The following is a 22,987-nucleotide window of genomic DNA, read 5'->3' as shown; positions in this document are numbered from 1 at the left end:
CGTGCGAACAAAACAAATCAGGAAGCAAATTTTGAAACGGAAAAAAATAGAGCAACTAAACCACACTGGAAATAGTGCATACAGATGTTTGTGGCTTAGATTCGTCTACATAGTATAGAAATAGAAATGTCACTTTCTTAGACGTTATACGCATTATACAGGGTCATCGAAAAGTATCGGACCCCCCTAATATCTTCAGTTAGAATGCATTTTGGAGAAAATGTCCAATAGTAAAGTTGTATGGTTTCAAGCGAAGAGTAAGATGATGACCTTGACTTTGATCTTGACCATGTCCTTTAAGGTCATTTCAAGGTCAACCTTATTTTTTTAAATGGAAACAGTAACGCAATTATTTAATGAAAATTTTCGGAATGAAAATAATAGGATCTCTAAAAGTACTGTAATCCGTACTATTCAACGTTTCGAGGACATTGATAGCGTTAAAAGCCGCTCAAGATCTGGTAGACGTAAAACATCAAAAAGAAATCAAATGGTAAAAAAACAATTTAACAATTTTTGAGTAAACATTAGTGACAATGCTTACAAGAAAAGCATTTACAAGCAGCATAGGTAATTCTATGGAACTGCTGACTTACTATTTCAAGTACAGTAATATTTGAAAGAGTTCGACAGTCATTAGTTCAACAAACAAAAGCCTGCACGGAAGAAACGTCTATAACTTTTTAACAAAACATTGTTATAAGTGTATACGTAAATTTGTCTACCTATATTTAATTTTATTAACACATTGTATAAGTTTAGTCCCGATCTTTGCGGAAACTCTTTATGTTTCTCATGTATTTTTTGCCTTTTAAACCACTTTAATTTTAAATTTAAGTGTTTAATATCAGTAATTAGTTAAATATAAAAATTATTTATTGCAGTGTGAGAAAAAATATGCTCTAATTAAATAACTCGTTAACAAAAGTAAAATACTAACAATTGTATAAATTATATCACAAAAAAAACTTGTTTTAAAATTTTTGCGTTTCTGTACTAAAGCAAATTGAAAGCCCAATTTTATTTATAAAACTTTTTCGTGATTAAAACATCTCTGTTAACGCAAACAGATCTAAAATTAGGAGATCGAATTTGTAATAATATTTTAAACTCAGATTCGTTTTTGCATAAAGTTTAATAAAAAAAAATAGAAAACTTTTGCTATATTAAAAGTAATATTTTGTACGTTATTAATAGTCCTTCCTTTTGGCGTATAAACAAGTACGAATGTACTTAAAAAGGCAAGAAAGTAAGATGAGAGAATGCTTTTAATAGAATATTAGTTGTCAACACCTTTTATATATATATTTATGGTGAAAGTTTTACATGTATTTATTGATCTCACACAACATCAAGTTTCTTATTTTCAATTCAAAATATTTATAGAATTATTATAATTGATACTGTGTGTATAGAAGAGATAGAATGTGAATTTTATTATTATATACTTATTGTATGACACTTTGTGGGTAACACTTGCAAATGTGATGTACAGAGATCAGAATTTACATTTCACGCAATTTGTTTTAGTTTAATTTATTTTGCTACACTTTAGGAAAAAAATTGTACGTTATATTGAATTATAAAACCTACAAAGTTTTGGTTCTTCTTGTATAATAAAATATTGTAGATTTGTTATTTTTTTCTGCACTTTATGTTTTCATAAATAATGTGTTCATCTTACTTTCCTGCAATTAATTTAACGATTCAGTACTAATGATTTTATTAGTCATTTATACGAATGCGAATATCATGTAAAAATATCGTAGAAAAACGTTTACGTTTACGAAAACGAAGAGACTGACGTAATACTTAATGAGTCACAATCGCACGTTTGTGGGTGTGATGTGAATTCGTTTGATATTCAAACTCGGCTAGTTTTACATTACACCAAGTTTCCGGCGATTATCGATCGCGCATATCAACCTATTTACATTCCACGTCGACTATTTATATTCCGAAACTCACATGAACGATTCTCAGTCTCTTTCTCCGCGCCTTTGACTTTTATCAAAGTCCCATTATCGCGAAATGGCGTTATTGAAACGGGAAACTTTTCCCAGCGTCATTTGCCGGTACGCGGATCTTTGATCGTGCTCTTTCGCCGAATCAACGACTATAATAACAAGTAAACTACCTACCGTTACTAGAACGTGCACGTGCCACGTGGAAGTTAGTTTGTAGGCGTCTCTTAGTTGGTTTCCTGCCGCAATATACTGCTCGAACGACCGTGACATCGTGCACGCCCTGTGTACCGCAGTCGCAGCGTAGCAAACTTTCGTGCTAACAATGTGCCAAGAAGAGTTGACTAAACTTCTGTCGAGTGCGTCTGTATGCGCACTTTCTTTTGCGAACCATTTCTGGATAAAGTTGGACTGTGTGCTGAGAAGCCGGGATTGTGTATGCCGAGAGGTTTCGGCTTTTTTAAGGAGCTTCTGAGGGGCGAGGCTGTACTAGCCGCGCTACCAGATGTTGCTACTGACGCTGTCGATCCGTTTCCGGCCCCGCCGACATACGGCTTGCCACTGGCGTCTGTCATCGAGATCGTACCACCTACGACAAAATTAACCCCAAACGTAATTATTTTTCTCTCGTTTCATACTTATTATTTTATTCTCTATATTAACGTTCAAACAATAATATTGCATTTTTAAGTGACATAATTTTACGTTATAAAGCTGCTATAAATCTAATATATAAAAACGTTGAAGTAATAGTCAAAACGAAGTAACACAAGAAACTGTGTTACTCCATCTTAACATATACATGATTTTTTTACTGTGTATATATAATGCACATCCAGTGTGTGTGCTCGGGAAACATACTCATGTTATATGTAAGAGAGAAATCCGTAGGATTTCGCAAACTATGAGATGTGTTAGAGAGAAAGTAATGATTTAAATAAGTGTGTGTCATCACATACAGATTGTACGAAACTTACTGAACGTAGTCAAAACATTTCTTTGTGTACGTAATAATATAAAACTTCTTTATCTACGTACACATACTTTGTTCGTTTTTTTACGATCGAACGTGACGTAAAGCTAGATTCGCAAATTACAGTAGATGGAGATTGAATGATCGACGAGAAAGAACTTTTTTTGCGCGCAAAAATACGGCGAAAAATACGCGGAATATAAGCCACGAGTCTAACATACATGATCGGTTTACATTGCGATCACCTGCTCGGTGTGTTGCAACATTATTATATAGCAACAGGCAAATGCGCCAAGACGTGTCACAATTTATCGCAAGAAACATCTCACTAGAACGCGCGTTCTTATCCCGCGCACGAGACTCCGTAGAAAGCATATAGGAGGAAGACGCACCCTGTAATTTTCTCACATCCCACTTATGTTTCCGAACTTTCACCATCCCTCCCATATTGATCTTCTGTCACTAACTCGCTACTAAACCAAAGTATATTTTTTCAGAAAAAAAAAAAAAAAAATCTTTGCACAAAGTTTACTCAAAGCTAAAATTCTTACTTAACTAGATCTAGTTGTTTCTTCCATTCATTAAGCGATTAAATCATATCATCTCTTTACGTTTTTATATTCGACAGGAGCGAATAATAAAATAAAAAACACAATTTCGCGCTAAATGGATTGTGTTTTGAATATAAACGTATTGCGTTAATAACGTCTCGATCATCCATCGCGGCTCGATGTCACACACGTCTTGAACAAATACGACACACAAATAACAATGTGCGATTTCAGAACTCCGGCGAAATGAAACGACTGTTATATATTTATTTGGCCTTACCGTTCGTAGGTTGGTGATATTCCCGATATCCTGGATTATTTATTGTGGCTGCACGAGGATCTGTTACGACCCTAATCTTGGTCGGATCGCCTCCTCTTCGAGCGTAAATGCCTTCGTAGATGGCTGAAACCAGCACACCAAAATTCAGGGCGATGGCAGCCAACTGTAACAATAAACAATAAAAAAAAAAAACGATTCGTTTGTAATCAAAATATCCGCGGTAACGCTTTAGTACTGAGACATCGATCGCGTTTTTTCTTGACAGAGATAAAAGAAACAAAAACAACATTTGTCAAACTTGTTCTGTAACCATCCGATTGACTTCAAATTTTACATAATCTTCATTTGAATCTTTCGTCATCTGTTCACGTAGATGTTTTTCGATATCTCTTATACAAGTACCGTTTGCTTAATAACAAAAACGAACTTGCGTTTTGTCGGCGAACACTAAGCGGGCTCATATTATAACTCGGAGAGCGGACTAACGCGTATACGTACGTCTCTCTCGGACACGTCATTTCTTACGCAGCGTGCGAGCAACTGGAATAGTCACGTCGTCGGTTTACACTATCGACACGAGATGGGGAAGCACCGCCCGTAGGTGGTGATAATCGGCTGTATGGAAGGAGCGCGAGAAAGGGGAAAGAATTTCATTAGGGCTAACAAAGAAGGCGCGCGTGTCGTGATATTGTTGTCACATCGCTATAATTAATCTCGTCGTCCGGTGTTTGCCTCCTTTCTTTTTGTCCTCCTTGGGGACGTGCATATCGCGACGCTTCACAGAGAAACGTGATAAAAGAGAGCGCACAAGTAGCCGCACGCCGGTACACGCCAGCGTGCTTTCCGTGTGCGATATCCTAACCCCTTCCGATTATTCCAGCCAGTGGTTATTTTTCCTGCCGCTTCAGACAGGAGCTTTTTTTTTGCCAGCTACATACACACGAGAAGAAGCAACACGCGATACAGAAGCGGAAAAAAAAAAAAAATGATAGCAAACGTTAAACGGGAGTCTTTACAAGAGACTGGACTGAAGAAAAAAATCACTCTTCAGTCGAATGAACTGAATAATGTTTGCGCGATTTCACCACAATCGCGCAATTTTGTTTAAAACGTCGTCATTTTTATTTTTACGTTGTTTCATAAAACATTTAATTGTACAACCAAAATTATTTAATTCACTTCATATGCGCGAGAAACAAAAAGGCACCATCATTGTTTTTAATTGAAAATTAAGTTTCTACATAGAGAGTGAATAAGAACTTTGATATTTTTAAACATAACGCAAGAATATCAGCGCGGGAATCACATATTTAATGTATGTGGAATTACTTTGTGTGAAGAATAAACTCTAAAAAAAAAATGTCTCAAACACGTTTCCATCTATTTTCAAATAATCTGTCTCAAAAAATTGTTCCGTATTGACTAATGTCACTGACATGATCGATTGATATTGGGAGCAAAAGCGAAAGCATTAACTCGATTAAACTCTTTCGGGAAAAAACAATGGCGTTACCTTGCCTTGTTTCTGCTTGTTCATTCTGTCCAATTCGATTTCGTCCTTGGCCCCCTTCAAGAGATTCCGTTTTCTTTTATCCATCATCGTGTGTTTTCGACGAAAAAATATCAGCATATCATTCTCTCGCATCAAACGCGAGACACAAGTCTAACGCGCCACAAGGAATTTCTGCTGACGAACTTTATCGCACGCGAGCCGAAAATATTAAACTGATCACTCAGAGACGTTGTTCGATTTTACTTCGGATTTTTTTTTACGAGAGAGTCGAAAAGAAAGCGCTCGTCGTTGGGAAAAGAAAGTTAATTAATACGTTTCACAATGCAAAAACTGCTACGATATATAAACTTTGTGTTATTTTTGTTTACGACGCGAGCGTGGCCCGCGTAAACGAGAACGAAAGAAAGAAATTCACTTATCGTGACGTTGAGAACGAGGACACCACGACGAGTTCATTAACGATCCGCTCCGAAACACTCACTGCGGGTTCGCCAATGTCGACTCATTGTTTTAAAAGTATCTACGAGTCGCGGCCGCTTAGGCACATACTAACTAAGTCGCGTTAGCAAGAGGGGGACTTAAGAGTACACCTGAGCTCCCTGTTCACGATCAGGTGAGCGTTTAATTCTCCGGTCAGATATGTGCGTTTCCCGGCTGGTCAATTCGCTACCACGCGAGCGGAAGGATATCTCTCGCACAATCGAGCAGGACGGATATGCGTCGTTTGTCTCGCGACCTCCTTTTAATTTTACATAAATCCTACTATATCTATACACTCCCATTCATTGATATACTAGAACGTCTGCGATATATTCGTAGAAGAGGAAGTGGTGGAAATATGAAAGTAGTTTGAATTTTTAAGAGAAATACTTATATAACATTTGTGCACATTAGATGTGAACGTAGACGAGAGTTTCATTTTGTGATTTTTGATCTGAAATCCTTAAACATAATAACTCTAATTTTTAAGAATAGTGTTTTTAGTTTTTAAATATTTGTTAATACCTTTCTATATTTTGTAAAAAAACATTTTTATGAAAAATCTATAAAAAAAAGTTAGCTGAAATTGAAATATTGAATAAATAATATTGTACATTTCGGAACATGTGGCAATACTCGTTAGGATTAAGCGTACTATTAAAAAGATTCACTTATATTTTTGTCAATACATATCAAACCTAGGATTTGACAAAAATGAGGTGGTGATATAAAACAAGCAGAAAGAAAAATAAAAACAAACTTTACTTCGTATTATTATGAGCAAATTTTTTTCTATAAATTTTCATAAAATGTAGAAAGATATTAAAACTAAAATATTTTAATATAAAAGCAATTATTGAAAAATGAAAAAGTAGATTTAATTCATGGGTATTATGTTCAAAGAATTTAAAAAACCTAAAAATCGCAAATAATTCTCTCTTTCTCTCACGTTCACATTTAGAGTGTATAAATATTATATGAGTAATATTTATTATATGTTATAAAAAATTAATTGTGCATATTACAATATTGGTTTATTTCTGATCGTTTCTACGATAAATTTTAAGCAGCGCTATATCTCACTCGTGCACCAAAGAGCGTATACGTGCCAAACCGGCAAATACAGAGCGTACAATATCTTCCGCGTGCAACAGGTTCTGTCACCCAGTGAAAGACGTGAAACGAACGTGTTCTGATGATACATCAGTGGAAGCGATTAGAGACACAGACACGTAGAGCACTCATAAAGTCTTTGAAGTTGTTAACAGCGTATCGTTAATTCAAGAGCAGAAATCGGTTAAAGAGGAACACGTTTATTAGTAAAATTATCACGTTATTTATTCTCAACGTGTACAACCCGTACAAATTTAATAAATTAGCAACAAATAAATTTTATTAATTCGACACGTGATGCTAATGCGAATGTGTACGCAAAAAATATCTGAAATATTTATTACTCGATCTTATTATCATGTAGCTCACGTATAATCTTTGAATTATTTGCATTTTATCGTCAAAAAAAAAAAAGAAATATTGTGCACGCATTGTTTACAGAACGCTTTTTGTTGACAAAGTCCTCAATTCTGAGAAATGATAACTATGTCAACTGAGATGTGATAAATTAAAGCAAGATCAATAAGTTTTTTATCGTGTCCGCTAGAACGAGTATTACTTTACCTGCATATAAAAACCTTCTCCTCTCGTAACAACGAAGCTATTGGCTCGGTCGTCCGTTTGTAAAGCAAAGAGACTCGCCGCTACTATCGACAAAGTCGCTGAAAAAGAAATATCAAATAATGCAATATTTTTTAAATTATTTTAATTATAAACAATTTTATTTTTAGTTTAAACAACGAAAACAGTATATTTTACACAAACTTTTCCTATAACAATGACGCGTAGTTTATTTGAAAATTTATATTAATAATTCCAATTAACTTTCTCAATCAGTGAAATTAATTGTAAAACTATATGACTGGACATCGAATATGTGTTGGCGTGGGATATAATACTCGACGTTATCTTAATTTACAAGTCAAGTTATTAGCGCGCGGTGAAAGAAAACTCTCTCTCTCTCTCTCTCTCTTGGTAGTGAAATATATATTGCTTCGCTTCGGTCGTAATACGGTCTAACACTGACATTCGATACCTCGTTGTAAGTAGGCCAGCCAGTAGACGTAGTACGAATGGCAAGTTTACTACGTGTTTGTAGTATTGCAAAACTAGACGCGGCGACGCATAAAAAGAACTTGTCTCGAATGTGATTTGAATTCATTTCATTGTCTCACGTTTTGTGACTCTTACACTCGCCATAACTTTTAAATCTTTTATTGTGCAATATTTAGTACATAAAAACAAGCAAGAAGAGTAAAAAAAAAGAAGTTTTAAGATATATATATATACATATATATACACATATATACATATGTATAAATTTTTATATATATAATTTATACAAATATAAATGTGACGGCCCTTTTAATAATAATCCCGTCTAATAATAACATAGAGTATATATTTAATAATAAGAGTTTCCTCTAAGAGACTCGCTAAGTTGCAACCTTTCACGTTGCAACCTTACTTATACATGTATAACGTGAACTCCTGGTAAATGTATAAGCCGGCAGATAGAGAGGAAAATCGCTACTTTGTTTTAGGACTATATATCTTTATACGTTTCTGCTCGATGCCGTCTATCCCTATATTAGAACAACGAGATGAGAATTCGTGTTACTTACTTGCCAATGTAGCGAAGGCAACTTTGCCTATTAAAGCGGTGCTGTACGAAATTACAACTCTCTTCGCAGAAGAGGCCATTGCTAATTGAAGCACAGTCAGAGCGACCAGAATCGCCAAAAGGGCAGAAGCGCCGGCGGCAGCTAATCCCGCCACCCACACAGCCACTGGAAATAAAGGAAGACTCGCGCTCGTAATTCTATTGCGTTTCATTGTGTAATCCCGCGCGCTTTTGCCAGTCTTTTGTTCCGGCTATTTTTAGAGCACGGTAATTCTCTAATCGCTTTTTACTTATGTGCGTATTTTCCGGTAATACAATAAGCTGTATAATGATAAGAAAATTGAGAAACGAGAAATTTTTTTAATCGTGTGATATTCATAGTGTTGTCGTTCATAAAAATGAATTTTGTTTTTTGCATGAGAAACTGCGTGAGGAACACATCGGTTTAAATTTCAATTATCAAGAATAAAGTTAGTTTTTTCTCATCAATTTTGAAAGTTGCCGGAACAATAAAATTGCAAACTACGAAAATTTGTATTCGCTGACACTGTAGCTTTTAATTAAGTACGATTATGTACTTTCAACTACTTTGTACTTTTGTCAGAAAATAATAAAAATATACTTCTTATCTTTTCCGAATCGAATGAAAATTATTTCAGAACTACGAGCTATTTATGAACTTTCAAATCCATCAGGTCAAACTTTTTTATTGCTTGTTTGTCGAAGCAGAAATTTCAACTTTTTGACAGAGTTTCGGCTTGAACTGCGCTCCCTCCTTCCACCAAAAAATTGAAATTCTTACGTCAACATGCTCAAAATTTTAACCCTAAATTTGAAAGTTCATAAATTGCTCGTAATACTAATTTTTATTCGATTCGGACAAGATGGAGCTAGCTCCAGTGAGTTAAAAATATATATCGTTAACAGAAAACGTAAAACTATACTAAACATTGTTCTTTATAGTGGCGTATAAAATGAAACTTACACACTGGTTGAAATCTGACTTGTGTGCCGCACGACTCTCGTAAGTAAAGAAGGTATTTGCATTGTCTCCATGGACTGAAGTAACCATTCTCCATGGCAGTTCCAGCTGTAACAGTACAAGTAGAAAGTTGATTATAATAATGTAGAGAAATCAAGTGCATGATTAGATATTTACAAACAAGATACATCTACCGACGCACTCGAAGAATTATTTTGATCATTTCGAAAAAAGATCTGAATGCTCATTCTCAAGCCGAAAGAATAGTGTTTTGTCGTGTGTAAAAGTTGCGAAATTAAAATTCGGTAACAGAACTTTTTTGTATTTAAGCTTTTAACAACGAAAACACTTGAACATTCTGTTGTGTTTCTTGTCGAGAAATTCAATAAAAATACAACTGTTAAATAAAAAACGTGTGAACGAGACGGAAAGAAGTTGACGAATGAACGAAAGATGTCCGACTGACAAGAGAAAGACGAAAGTGAAAAGAACGACTGTTTATCCTGAAATCAGCCGTTGCCACGGAGGAAGTTGCGACTCTCATTGACTGCAATACATTCGAAGATGTTTTTCGGCTCATTTCATCAGAGTTTCAAGAACAGCCTCTGATAAAGTATAGATACAATACCTATACTAATACAGTTACAATATTTACACTTATTGAACATTCTACATGCTACCAGTCCATATAAAAACTCTCCGAAAAAAACGTCACCATGACATAACCGAAACATCTACATCTGAACTCGAGTCGCACGTCGATCTCGAATCTCGCGGCAAAGATACTACATGCGTGCAAGTCGTGAAAGCACACATAACCCAACAAATAGTCACTGATGTGTCACACACGCGCACACAGAGCGATCTTTTCTTGTGATTTCAAAATTCACTTCACGTACAAGATTGTACATCAAACTTCATAAATATGTTAATTGCAATGTTTTTTCTTTAATTTAACGGAAGGCTACCGACGAGTTCAAAAACAAACCTAACCTAACCTAACTTTGCAAAATATTTTATGCAAAATCTCATATCTGTCTGATATTATGCTCTAATCATTCCGTGGATCCGCAGCATGACGATGTAATTTATGCGCACACGACAAGCACACGGAATGTCTCTGTAAACTCACGACGCAGATGGCAACTTGCATAATTTATCAAGCAAAATTTTCCGTAAACACGTTCTGTTAGTTTTGTCAGGAAAAATACATTTTTCTCTCATTTGTCGCATTCGCGCATATATCTACATATACACTCACCTCGATAACTCGAACCTCTATAACTCGAAAACTTCTATAAGACGAAAATTTATGTTCATTCTCTTCCGCTCCGTGGAAAGGAAAAGAGAACTTCGATAAGTTGAAACCTCTACAACTCAAAGATTTTAGCTCTTCCCTTGAGATTCGAGTTATCGAGGTTCGACTGTACGCGGTCGAACCTCGATAACTCGAATCTCAAGGGAAGAGCTAAAATCTTCGACCTGTAGAGGTTTCGACTTATCGAAATGTAAAGTCAAACCTCGATAACTCGAATCTCAAGAGAAGAACTAAAATCTTTGAATTGTAGAGGTTTCGACTCATCGAAATGTTTTTTTCCTTTCCGCGGAGCGGAAGGAAGTGAACAAAATTTTCGTCTTATAGAGGTTTGACCGTATATAGGTATTCGCACTCGTATTGTTGAGAGATTGTCTTTTTAAAGAAATTATTACAACACATTTTACGTGCGTATTCATGTGTGCTGAAAAAAAAAAAGATGTTTTTCTTTCGCACGAAATATTAAATACATTCCTAGCCAACTTATTGTAAAATAAATTGAAACCATGTTTAATCAGGTTTTACACTGAAGTCCAATAACTGCGAGCACGATGCATGATGCGTGTGATTGGAAGTATAAACGTGAAATTACAGTTTAGCCCATTCAATTTGGCTACGACGGTTATCGATCTGACTAGTAATTATATTGGAACGCGAGGGTGTTGCAAAACACACACGTATATATATATATATATAATACACATTACTTGCGCACGACAATATCGCTCGCGTTTGTGCATAATGGAATAGTTTCATATTTCTCTTGACTGATTACAATTACCTTCTGCTTTGATAAATTATTTATATAAATAATCCAAAGACTGTAAACTACGTAGTAAATATTTGTCATCGATGGAATTTAATATAAAGTCGAATGACGTATGTTATGACATTTTGACATATGTGTGTTACTTGTGTGTGTGGGTGTGCGTGTTGTTGACCCTGAGAAATATAATGAATAAATAAGAAAATATGGAAAATCGTGTTTGCGCAAACGTCCATGTTTGTTTATTTACATTTTAATGAGTAATTTTCAATTATTTGATAAAATAACAGATCGTGTCTCCGCACGGACGAAAATCGCAATCTGTGCTGCACGTTTAAACACGGTTGTTCACAGGTTGTAAAATTGCAGTGTATCTGTAATTACCGTAATCAGCAGGAAACAGTAATTGTTATTCGCCAATATAATCAGTCAAGCCCCCCGAGTATAATTTACTAACAATGAATTATTAACATTTATTTTATACTCCCCGTTGTTCGTTATTTCACAAATAAACGTCATTCTGCAAGTAAATCAAGTGGCATATTTAACGAATACAAAAGTACACTTATACGTATGTATTAATCATCATCCACGGGAGAATTTTACGACCGTCCGCAGTCTGTCAACCGAATCTTTCCATTAATTACGGTTCTAATGGCTGCACTTGCGCAATAATTATGTCAGACACCGTTATTCGCTTCGTTGAAACGCCCACGTCTATTACAAAATCACGAAAAACTTAATAATCAATCGTAACGCTTGCAATTAAAGCGGCACGCCCATTCAATTTAATTTCCATTATATCGCTATAATATCATTGATCCTAAAAACCATAAATTCTCACGCTTTCGTTTCGTCGCGCGCTTTACGTTATAATTATTTGAATAAATGGTGTGAAATTTAGCCGATACCGAGAGCACATCTTAAAATTCTATCTGGTAAATTACTATTGTAATTTAAAAAGAAAAACTTTATCTCATAGAAAAACAGAACGAGAGATAAGAACGTCGAATCGTGACTGTAATATTCAAACAATATTACAGTCGTATTCCGGCTAATTCAAAACTCGCAGAGCTCGCATATTAATTAACCACGACACGCTCGGCTGCAGTACGCTTGACATCTTCTTACACTTGTGCACAGCGAATGCGCACAGCACAATACTCGTTCGCTTCATAATCGCTGACACACACCGTGCATCGTTAATTGAATTTTTTTCCATTAACTATCATTCCCCGTGCAACGGGGGATAAGACAAACCGCTATGCTCTTACCGCAAATGAGATGAGAATAGGTAGCACAGGACACACATATACACACACACATACACACACACACACACCTACGCGGCTCACGTTCGTACATTAAAAGGTCAAGCACATTTGTTCTCCGACGTTGGATTCGCTAATGGTGCCGGTGACGTTGGTCACGCCAACAGTAAATACGTTCTACGTAATTCGCACGTGCGTAATAACCGACACTTGTGCGACCGATGTGATACACTTTAACTTTTATTGACATCGTAAGTTTGCGTACGCGAGAAAAATATTAAACTTGAAAATGAGATATTGATCCGCTTAAAAATTTTTCCTTCAGTTTTAACTTCAGGTTTTAATCCCTCACTCTCCTTTCAATTTAAGTTTTACATTTAATTAATTGCGTGTTTCGAAACGCGTTGCAAAGTTATCCGGCGATCGCGTTATGTAATGCACGCGCATAATTAAAGTCTCCTCGCATCAATCATCGTGCAATCGCTGTCTCATTTCGATAAACAACAATCTGATCGTGGTGTGTGCTATTACGGTCCAAACTGCGCCATCAGTTTAGCCTTTTCGCGACGCGTTATGCAATCATCATCATCCTTCGTGTGTTGGTTACACGCTCGTTGACATGTTAGCGAACATGTGAAATGGCTTCGAATTCAAACGGGTGGTGATTTGTATTGTTCGCGGGACTACGATTAATATCCATTCTCCTCTCAGAGCTTGATAATAAAAAAAAATTATTACAGAGCAAACTAATGTTTTTTTTCCCTCCGAAAAAAACAATTAACTTTTTTTGAGGAAACTAATCAGATTTCCTGCTTAAATTGTTTCTCGCTATCTATACGATAGAGTTCCGTGTGACTTTTGACGCAAAGATCATTACGCGCACGCAATGTCGCAAGCAATTTAATTAAGACATCTTGAAAAATATTACGTAGTTGTAATTCGATAAAGCAACGAAGAATGTTAAGAGTAGCTGCATATTTAATTAAGCTGCGCAACGCTGCAACAATAATGGATATTTTAAATGTCGAGACACTCTGACTGAGGTGCGCCCGTTTTCCGGCGAATAATAATATTAACGTAAGAATCTTGTGAACGTAATAATTAACATATTTGTCGCACATTTGGCGTGTGCATTACGAGATGAATATCGTGCGGGAGCATAACGCACGATAATGTAAACGACGATTATGCAATGATGATTGCGTGACCTCGGGACGAACATTACCGCAATATGATGCGCCTGTGCAAATAGGCGCGACCCCTCTCGCGATATAAACCAGCTACACTGTTTCGTTCTTGGATGTACATACAATGCACAGGACGAGCAAATATCCGTGAGCAACACGGACAATACATGTAGATACACTGTGCCTAAATACCTATCGAATAACGATATTTTAAAAAATACAATATTTAATTATAATAATAAGCCCTTAAATGAAAAAATCTCAAATAATAAATAAGTCTGTGAGCTCCAGTCCACAGTTAATAGTGATGAAAAGTAATGAGATAATGCTGATAAATTTATTAGAGAACGTTTCGATCCTCCTTATCGTGATCATCTTCAACCAATCTATACAAAAATAATTGAAACAAAAATCTTTTCGACTATGTATCTTATAAAGTGAAAGTAATAAACATTGATAGATTTTAAATTAATGACTAGAAACAAAACAAAATCGATTTTAAGTCACGTACGTATTAGCAATCAAATAAAAATACAGTAAAAAGATATTGTAACCGCATGTCAGTAACCGAGAGTCAGCCAGAGTAAAAAAATAACAATGTGTATCAATAACATTGTAATCGTTTATTATCCAGATGTATAGAAATTAATAATAGAAAAGTTAAATAATTAAAACGTTTAACTTTACACATGTAATTTTACGAACACCTGTTGAAATGTAAAAACTAAGTCAAAATATTCTATGATTAAAATTATACTGAGATGGGATTGGTCGAAATTTAAAAATAAAAAACTTACATAGTTATTCAGCTATAAACTGTCGACACTCTCTCCGTCAGTTAAACAGCAGTCACAAGCACAACCAGAAAATATACTTCTCAGTGTAACGCACAAATACAAATGAGAAAGGAAACAACATGATGTCGTGAAAACTAGACAGAAGAGGGAGAAGGAATCACGAAGGAAACACATGATTACTTATCTTATCTTATCCATCAAAGGTCGTGAAAACTAGACAGAAGAGGAAGAAGGAATCACGAAGAAAACACATGATTACTTATTTATCTTATCCATCAAAGGTCGTGAAAACTAGACAGAAGAGGAAGAAGGAATCACGAAGAAAACACACGATTACTACTTATTTATCTTATCAATCAAAGGTCATATAGTCATGATCAAGTAATTCAGTATCTCTCGTTAAATTGACGCTATTTTTTTGTTTTGCATTTTTATGTGAAGCATCTCGGAGATGATTTTTTTATGGTAGAAGTTTTCTGTGTCCAAACTTTATGTCGTTTCATCCATCGGTAATCATGGCTTAAGTCTCCACGATGTTTGCTGATCACAGATTGGCGATCGTAATCTAAGTGAAAATACCGTTGCCTAACTATGTGAGTTTTTTATTTTTAACTTTTGACTAATCTCATCTTGACTTAGTTTATAATTTTAATCATTGAATTTTGACTTATTTTTTAAATTTCAACGGACCCGTAAAAAATGTCCGTAAAATTACATGTAAAGTTAAATGTTTTAATTATTTAACTTTTCTATTATTAATTTTTTATACATCTGGGTAATAAACAATTATAATGTTATTAATACACATTACTATTGTTTTTACTCTGGCTGACTCTCTCTCTGTTTACTGACAGAGAGAGTCAGCGGTTACAATATTTTTACTCTGTATTTTTATTTGATTACTAAGATACATGACTTAAAATCGATTTTGTTTTATTTTTTCTAGTAATTAATTTAAAATCTATCAATACTATCTATTACTTTCACTTAATAAGGTAAATGATCGAAAAGATTTTTGTTTCAATTGTTATTACAGCCAATATACAAATATTGGCCAATATACAAATATTGGCCAATATACAAATATTGGCTGTAATAACAATTGAATAATAACAGATTGGCTAAAGATGATTACAATAAAGAGGATAAAAACGTTCCAATAAATTTATCAGCATTATCTCATTACTTTTCACCACTACTACCTGTGAACTATAGCTCACAGACTTGGTTATTATTTGAGTTTAATACAGTTCTATCTATTGTAGTTTCTCTCTTTTTTTATATATAGTTTTTTATATATATTCTCCAAACAATCATTTACAAGCTAGAGGACAGAAGTTTGCAAAACAATTTTGTTTTTATTATTTAAAATAGAATTTTTCGTAGGTTTTTATTTAAAAACATTTTTACGTTTTTTCACGTTTTTTCACATGTAGTAGATACGAAGTTATTTTTTCCGCAATTATATAATTGAAATGTATATTGAAACTGTCAAGTTGCAGCGAGTTAAATTGAAAGAACAATATCTGGAACGTTTACGTCGTTTCAAAAAAAAAAAAAAAAAAAAAGAAATCGTGTGAGGAATATATGCGTTTATCAAGAATTGCTACTTAGAAGAGCGCTTGAGATTTTTGCATTCTAAACCAAACGGCGGAAATAAAAACTGGGCGTAATTTTTCGCAAAGAACGCTTTGTGTAGATATGAGCGCGGGGCGTATCAACTGCAAAAAAAAAAAAAAGATTACTTATTCTTCGCTCCGGATCTAAGGAAGACCGGTTTTGCATTTCAATTGCGACGAACATTGCATCGGTCTGACCACAACCGTTAAGTCGAACTAAAAAAAAAACCAATTTTTTTCTTTTCCAAACATTTCTCTCACTAACCTAACCTAACATAAGCGCAGAAAGATAACATGTTATCACAACGCACAAATTCGAATAAATCGTATTTTTATGTAACAAGAAAATTTTTCTAATGTAAAAACGCGTTCTTTCTGGCAGTCAAGTGTGCGTTCAAAAAATAAAAATTACATTTTCTCAGGGCATCGTTTCTACGAAACAAAATCAATATTTCTTTGAAGAGACTTTATTTTATTGTTGTTATAAAGAGTGTTATTGCTTTTGAAGTGGCAGAATAGGAAAATGATATCACGTAATCAGAGCATATAGGCAACGCACGAAGGAGAGAAAAAACTCTGAAAAGAGTTCTTTTTTCCGCTATACAAGTTTTATGCTACGCGTCCCTGTTGCGTCATTCACAGTGCTACACTGGTATATACCGGTCGTTGTATATATTTATATATATATATATGTATATGTGGGTGCGACGAAGGCGTATCAGTACGTGGAAAAGTTCTACTTTTATCACGGCTCCGCAATAAAAAAAAAAAATATATAAACCATACTCTCAGTTACCGTACAACAACGTAATGTCTCTTGCTGCTAACGTCAGATTTATTTGAATGAGCACTCGAATTCTTTTTTTTTGTTTGTGATACATCGGCTGCGAGCGCGCTATCTGCGCTATTTCATCTTATCGCTTATTAGATACGAAACAAAAGAATGACACAATAGCGCCGATAGCGCGCTCCTCGAAGGCATTAATTCCGAATTGAGATGACAGTCTTTTTTTTTTTTTTTTTTTTTTTTTTTAAAAAAAAAACGAAAAACACCGAGATCACGTAACACGGTTTTATAAATACCGTGTCGTGAATGGACAAACGTTACGTGTGCTTGAATGAAAAGACCACGACGTGCGTAAATATAGCCAGTGCACGCTATTTTCCGCGCACGGTGAAAGGAGCACACACGGTGCTCTCGCAGTTGTGGAAATGCCCCGTCATTTATTCTTTTCCCCGCCATTTTTAGATACGATTTATTCACGGCACAAAAGTCCGTAATGAAACCGCGAACAAACGGTTCCCTCCAATACCGAGTTTCACGTTCATCGAACTCAATTATCTATTCGCGTTACATGTGTGTGTGTGTGTGTGTGCAATGTCTTTTTTTCACAGATACTCATATTTATTTTTGTAAAATAAATTTGCACAATTTTATTTTTAATTCGCAACTGTGATATTCTATGTCAAGGAATCTATTCATTAAACGTACAAACAAGACTATATGAGGGCATTTGAAGCCTGGTGCGTTTGTTAAAAAAAAAACACTAACAAAAAAATTATATTTATATTAATGTAACATTATATTCATATTAATTACATATTTTTACAAAATATTTAATATTTTAATAAAAAATTGTTAATCGTAAGATCGCGTTAATTGTAAATATTATATTTTAAAGCCAAGAATTTTTCTCGCGCCGACGAAAGATGCCACTTTTCATATTGTATTATCGGTTAATCCAAATTTCATGCAATTTATTAGCGTATCGAGCTCGAATGAATAAACTTGTTGAGATTTACACAAATGTATCGCGCGCTTGAGATCATCCGCTGATATCTTATCCGTTTTCTTTTTCTCGCGTGCTATACGCGTGACGTATACTTGTCGCACCGCGAAACATTGCGGAGTCAATTACATCGTCCTGTCTTTAATCTCACGTGACGATAAGTGACTATCCGCTTTCAGTAAATGAACATCCGCCAAGTGTTGAGTAGCAATTCGTGTAACGATCGCTACCTGTTTTATAATTTACAAGAGAGATCTCGACTCTCTTACACACGTCCGAAGGAAATATATTTCTACGGAAAGAGTTTCAATTTCGTTTCTCTTCCGGCTTTGTAAGTCGGCTGCTGTAAAGCACGCGTTTTTATCTGTCAGACGCTTAAGAAGCTTATGTTTCTACAGAGAGATCAAGTGCTTTCCTAGAACATTTCAAGCTCTTCTTGGAATTCGACACGCACGCGACCTCACTCTTGCGTGAACATTAAAAGAAAAACTGCTTAGATTCATTTTTCTACAGATGACACAAATACGATAACTTTAAAGAATGTATGGTGTTTTATTACTGTTTTAATTTATATACTTATATAAATTTTATGTGCGAGAGAAAAAAAATGCAGACAAAATAACGCGATCTAATTTTATTTTTGCTTTCAATGTAATAATTTGTAAAAAATTCCATAATTTGCGACGATCATTTGGTGCAAAAATGTTCTTAACGGTGTTAAAATACTTTTTTTTTAATATTTTCAAATTCAATCAATAAAACGTTGAAAAATCGAAACCGACGCGCCATCTATAATCGCTTGCCAATTTCGCTCTGGCATGCAGGATGCCATACAATATCTGTGACATGCACTGACGTTTTAGGATTAAAAATTCGATTCCATATACGCGCGAAATATACGCATTCATGAAACCGTCGCGTAGGTGAGCGCGCTATTTCCATCAAATATTTACACGTATGTAATCACAAATTGCAAAAAAAACTAGAAAAAGAGAAGTTTTTTTAACAGATGACCAGCGCGTGATAGATGCTGCGTAGGTTGTCGTACATATTTATTCGGTGAATTTCTTTCCGCCGAAATATCCGGTCAAATCAAACGCTACGTATATGTTACGAAATAATTTGCATTTTTTTGCAATAAATTCCGACGATGTGTCGTTAACGTGCAGATCACGATAATAATACAACACAATACACCACCAAACAATTTCTTTTATCTACAATCAGATATTTTTATGCAATTATTATGTAAGATCGTGTTTATTTATTTATGTAATTGTTTTTGTTCATAATTTTTGCAATGGTTGTATATATTTTGACTCTAGGCGATCCAGCCTCTAAAAAGAGAGGCAGCCAAAGCCTCTCCGGAGGACGTTGCCGTTCTAACGATTAACTGTCGTAATGGCATCGATCTATGCTAAATACCGACTATTATTGGCATGACATCCTGCAGATCTCGCCGTCACGATCGGCACGAACACACGAACCATGACCTGGGTGTAGCCCGTCCGCGCAGCAAACGTTGCGAAATTCCATCGCATCTATCTGTTATCTCGATGAAAAAAAAAATCCGATTGAAACGCGTACCGTAATAAATTGTGCTCATATATATATATATGTATATATGAACACGATAAAAATAAATTTAATCAATTTATCATTTGGATTTAATTTTACTTCACACACAGATTTTATATTTACTCTGTAGAACGAGCTTTGAGCTGTGATTTCCGATTGAGCGGAATAGGACTCGTCCTTCAAGGAAAAACCGATAAGCGACTGGGTTCCTTGAATTTCTAGTTTTATTTTATGTTTTTCAAATAAATAATAAAAACTAATTGCATTCCGAGTTGATCATGAAGAGCTCAAGTGTTGCTACACAAGTTTTGTTACATTTTACGCATTATATATCGCGCGTGTGTACTTCTCGTACACATTCCAATAATAATGTTTCCGCTTTTTGCGTGGAATGTTGAACTCTCGAATAACTTCTCTTAAGGTAAGTACATGCCATTTATCTCTCATCAGCACGTAAAGTGTTTTCTCTCTCTCTCTCTCTTCCTCGCGACACGTACCTATATAGAGTATATACACACGCATCAATCTCCAAAGCTTCGTACATAAGCTCGAAATGTGTGCGATAATCAAATGACATTACAACCGTATTGGAAACCGCATTGGAAACTTACGTCAATGAAATTTCGCCTGTTACGCGCGCAATCCAACCTGGTAAGTGTGGACACAGACGCAATAATTTGCTTTGTAAGCTCGCTAAAATAGCTGCTATTGGAATCGCACATTCAGATTGCAAACGATACGATTGACCTCCTATAACTCCCTTCGAATCGCCGCTACCGGACACCTCTAGTGTGTGTGTGTTTGTGTGTTCTCACATCTGACATTACATCACATAGCACGGAAATATATCGCAATTGATACCGCGATTCGAACACGATATGATAGCGAGAAGATTGTTCAGTTCGGAAAAACGCGCGTCATTGCTCGATTTATACACGCACGATTTATCGCTCCGAAATACGATATCTATGTGTGCTGATTGTGAGAAACTTGAAACAAATATTCGACAGAGAACCTAGCGCGATCAAAGAGAAATTTTTGAAATGAAGCCAAAACATCTCTTAGAAGACAGAATTCTTATTACGTGTTAATACATCGTACACTCCGTTACGGAGCGAAGATTCTTCGCGCCGGTATAAACGAGACTCTCTCGTGAACTATAATTTTTAGAAAAAGATCGTAGAGAAAGAGAGAGAGAGAGAGAGAGAGAGAGAGAGAGAGAGAGAAGAGGGCGGAAAGGAGGGAGAAAAACAGGATAAGTGAGAGCCAGGTAAAGGCCGTTGCACTCCTGGCTCGAAACTCCTCAGTCCTGTATAGCGGTACCTTTATGCCTCTCTCCTTCTACGATGGCGCACACACTCGCACTAAACTCGTACACACACGCGATCTCTCCCGTCCTTTACATGTTGTATTTCGGTCGTGTATTCCGATGTCGCTCCGAGAAGGACTCGGCCATGATGTGTCATCAATAAATCGGATCTGCGCACGGATTTCATCGATCAGCAATGGTCCCTCGAACATAAATGACGTAGCAAAGAAGGAAGCTACAACATCTGTCGCGTAGAAGCGTCATTTAGCCTCATTTTGCCTCGGGTCGCTGCTTATTAGTTTCTACGAGTCTTGCGCAATAAATAAGCTGTTGCAAAAGTTTCGTGTCCCAGATTGTGTGGGCAAAACTTATATTATTTAGATATTACTTTAATCCATGAAATACGTATATGTGAAATAAAAATCTATCCCACGACTTTCATCATATCTTCTGAGTTCCGAGCTTAAAAATTAATTTTTCTTTTCCCATTGTGCAATCGGAATAAAAAAAAAAAAAACCTAAGTTTGAACAAACAAATTGTTAGAATATTTCCCAAAGAAATAAAATTATATAGACAACAATCAATTAATTAAAACTCTGCGTATTTTTATTTTGGTTTTTATGTATTTTAACACGTAGTGAAAAATAGAAAATAATCAAATACCGGACAATATATTTGGTCCGGCAAAAGTGTGTACTTTGACGATTAAAACTGTCAATTTCCACGATTCCTATGATGAAAAATTTAGATAAAAAATACAAATAGAATATATAAATAATCAAGAAATAATGATGATGAGAATGACTTCCGGTTCACAACAAAAATTCAATAATAGCGTAGAATATTATGTTAATATTATATTAATATTATTATCAAGATACATATAAAAAATATATAAATAAAAATATAAATAATCGCAAACAACGTGACGACAGATTATGATGATACTTCGCAACACTGAATTTTGCAACGAAAAAATACCTTCCTAACTACATAATCGATCTGATCTTCCGACTCAGCGACTCGAGCAACAATACCCCGCGAGGGAGAAAGAATCGAATGAGGTACGTTGTTTTCCGGCTTATCGACTTTATCGCGGAATAATACGCTTCCCGCTGTCATCCCCATTTCTCCGTAATTAACAACTTTTCTACGCGCATCGTCGCTCTCTCGCGCGTTACGATGAGATCGTGCGTGCGTATATAACAGTACTATCCGCCCCCTTTCCCCTACTTGTGAATCAGCACACCTGTGAGACACGAGGTACCCGGCACAGGTAGCTACATACCTGGCTATATGAACAGGCATCTCTCCCACAAGTGTATATGCAAACAAAGGATACGCTTCTGAAATAGATCGCTGAACTGTGGAAGCGCGCATGTCTCACGCAAGAGAAAAAACATCGAAAAATTATCTACGCAATAGAACTAAAAAACTTACGATAACGTTAAAAAAGGCAAATAAGAGCCAAGATACTGGGTCTAGTTGTAGCAGTAACTTATGTTTGTTTTGCGCGCGCGATATATGAGCATTTTTGCAAATATAATGGAACTACGTGCGCACAATTAAGTCTTTTTTATGTTTCAATAATTAACCTTTCGTGGACTGACTTCCACAAAAGAGTCTATAACTAGTTGGACTGACTGAGTCTGTGAGAATTGAGACCCACGCGATTTTAAAATCAAACATCTCCGCGAAAAACTGAAAAATCAATGTTTTTTCTTTTTAAATGGGAAGTTTGAACAATTCTGCGTCGATCAAAAACATTTCTAGTAAATTCGAAGATATACACAGTTTGTCCGGAAAGTTCCCGGACTACGTGAATTAAAAATCGAAAATGAAAGATATGGTTTATTAAACAAGTTTACACTTCA

At 35.4% G+C, this 22,987-nt stretch overlaps 1 protein-coding gene across 1 annotated transcript in view; it reads right to left on the bottom strand.

Moving 5' to 3' along the window:
• Window positions 1-572: 572 nt before the first annotated feature.
• The window catches only part of LOC109859404, a 31,311-nt gene continuing 8,896 nt past the window's right edge, over window positions 573-22,987 (bottom strand). The window contains exons 2-6 of the mRNA XM_020437656.1: window positions 9,484-9,588; window positions 8,500-8,664; window positions 7,439-7,536; window positions 3,769-3,931; window positions 573-2,553 (exon numbers count right to left, since the gene is read on the bottom strand). Coding sequence (XP_020293245.1) covers window positions 2,309-2,553; window positions 3,769-3,931; window positions 7,439-7,536; window positions 8,500-8,664; window positions 9,484-9,588 — 776 coding nt within the window. The 3' untranslated portion in view covers window positions 573-2,308. The remainder of the gene's footprint in view (window positions 2,554-3,768; window positions 3,932-7,438; window positions 7,537-8,499; window positions 8,665-9,483; window positions 9,589-22,987) is intronic.

This window comes from Pseudomyrmex gracilis, unplaced genomic scaffold, assembly GCF_002006095.1.
Source record: "Pseudomyrmex gracilis isolate BER0280 unplaced genomic scaffold, ASM200609v1 scaffold_7, whole genome shotgun sequence".
Taxonomy (NCBI): domain Eukaryota; kingdom Metazoa; phylum Arthropoda; class Insecta; order Hymenoptera; family Formicidae; genus Pseudomyrmex; species Pseudomyrmex gracilis.
The sequence above is the reverse complement of the archived record's forward strand: the minus strand, read 5'-3'. Positions and strand labels throughout refer to the sequence as shown.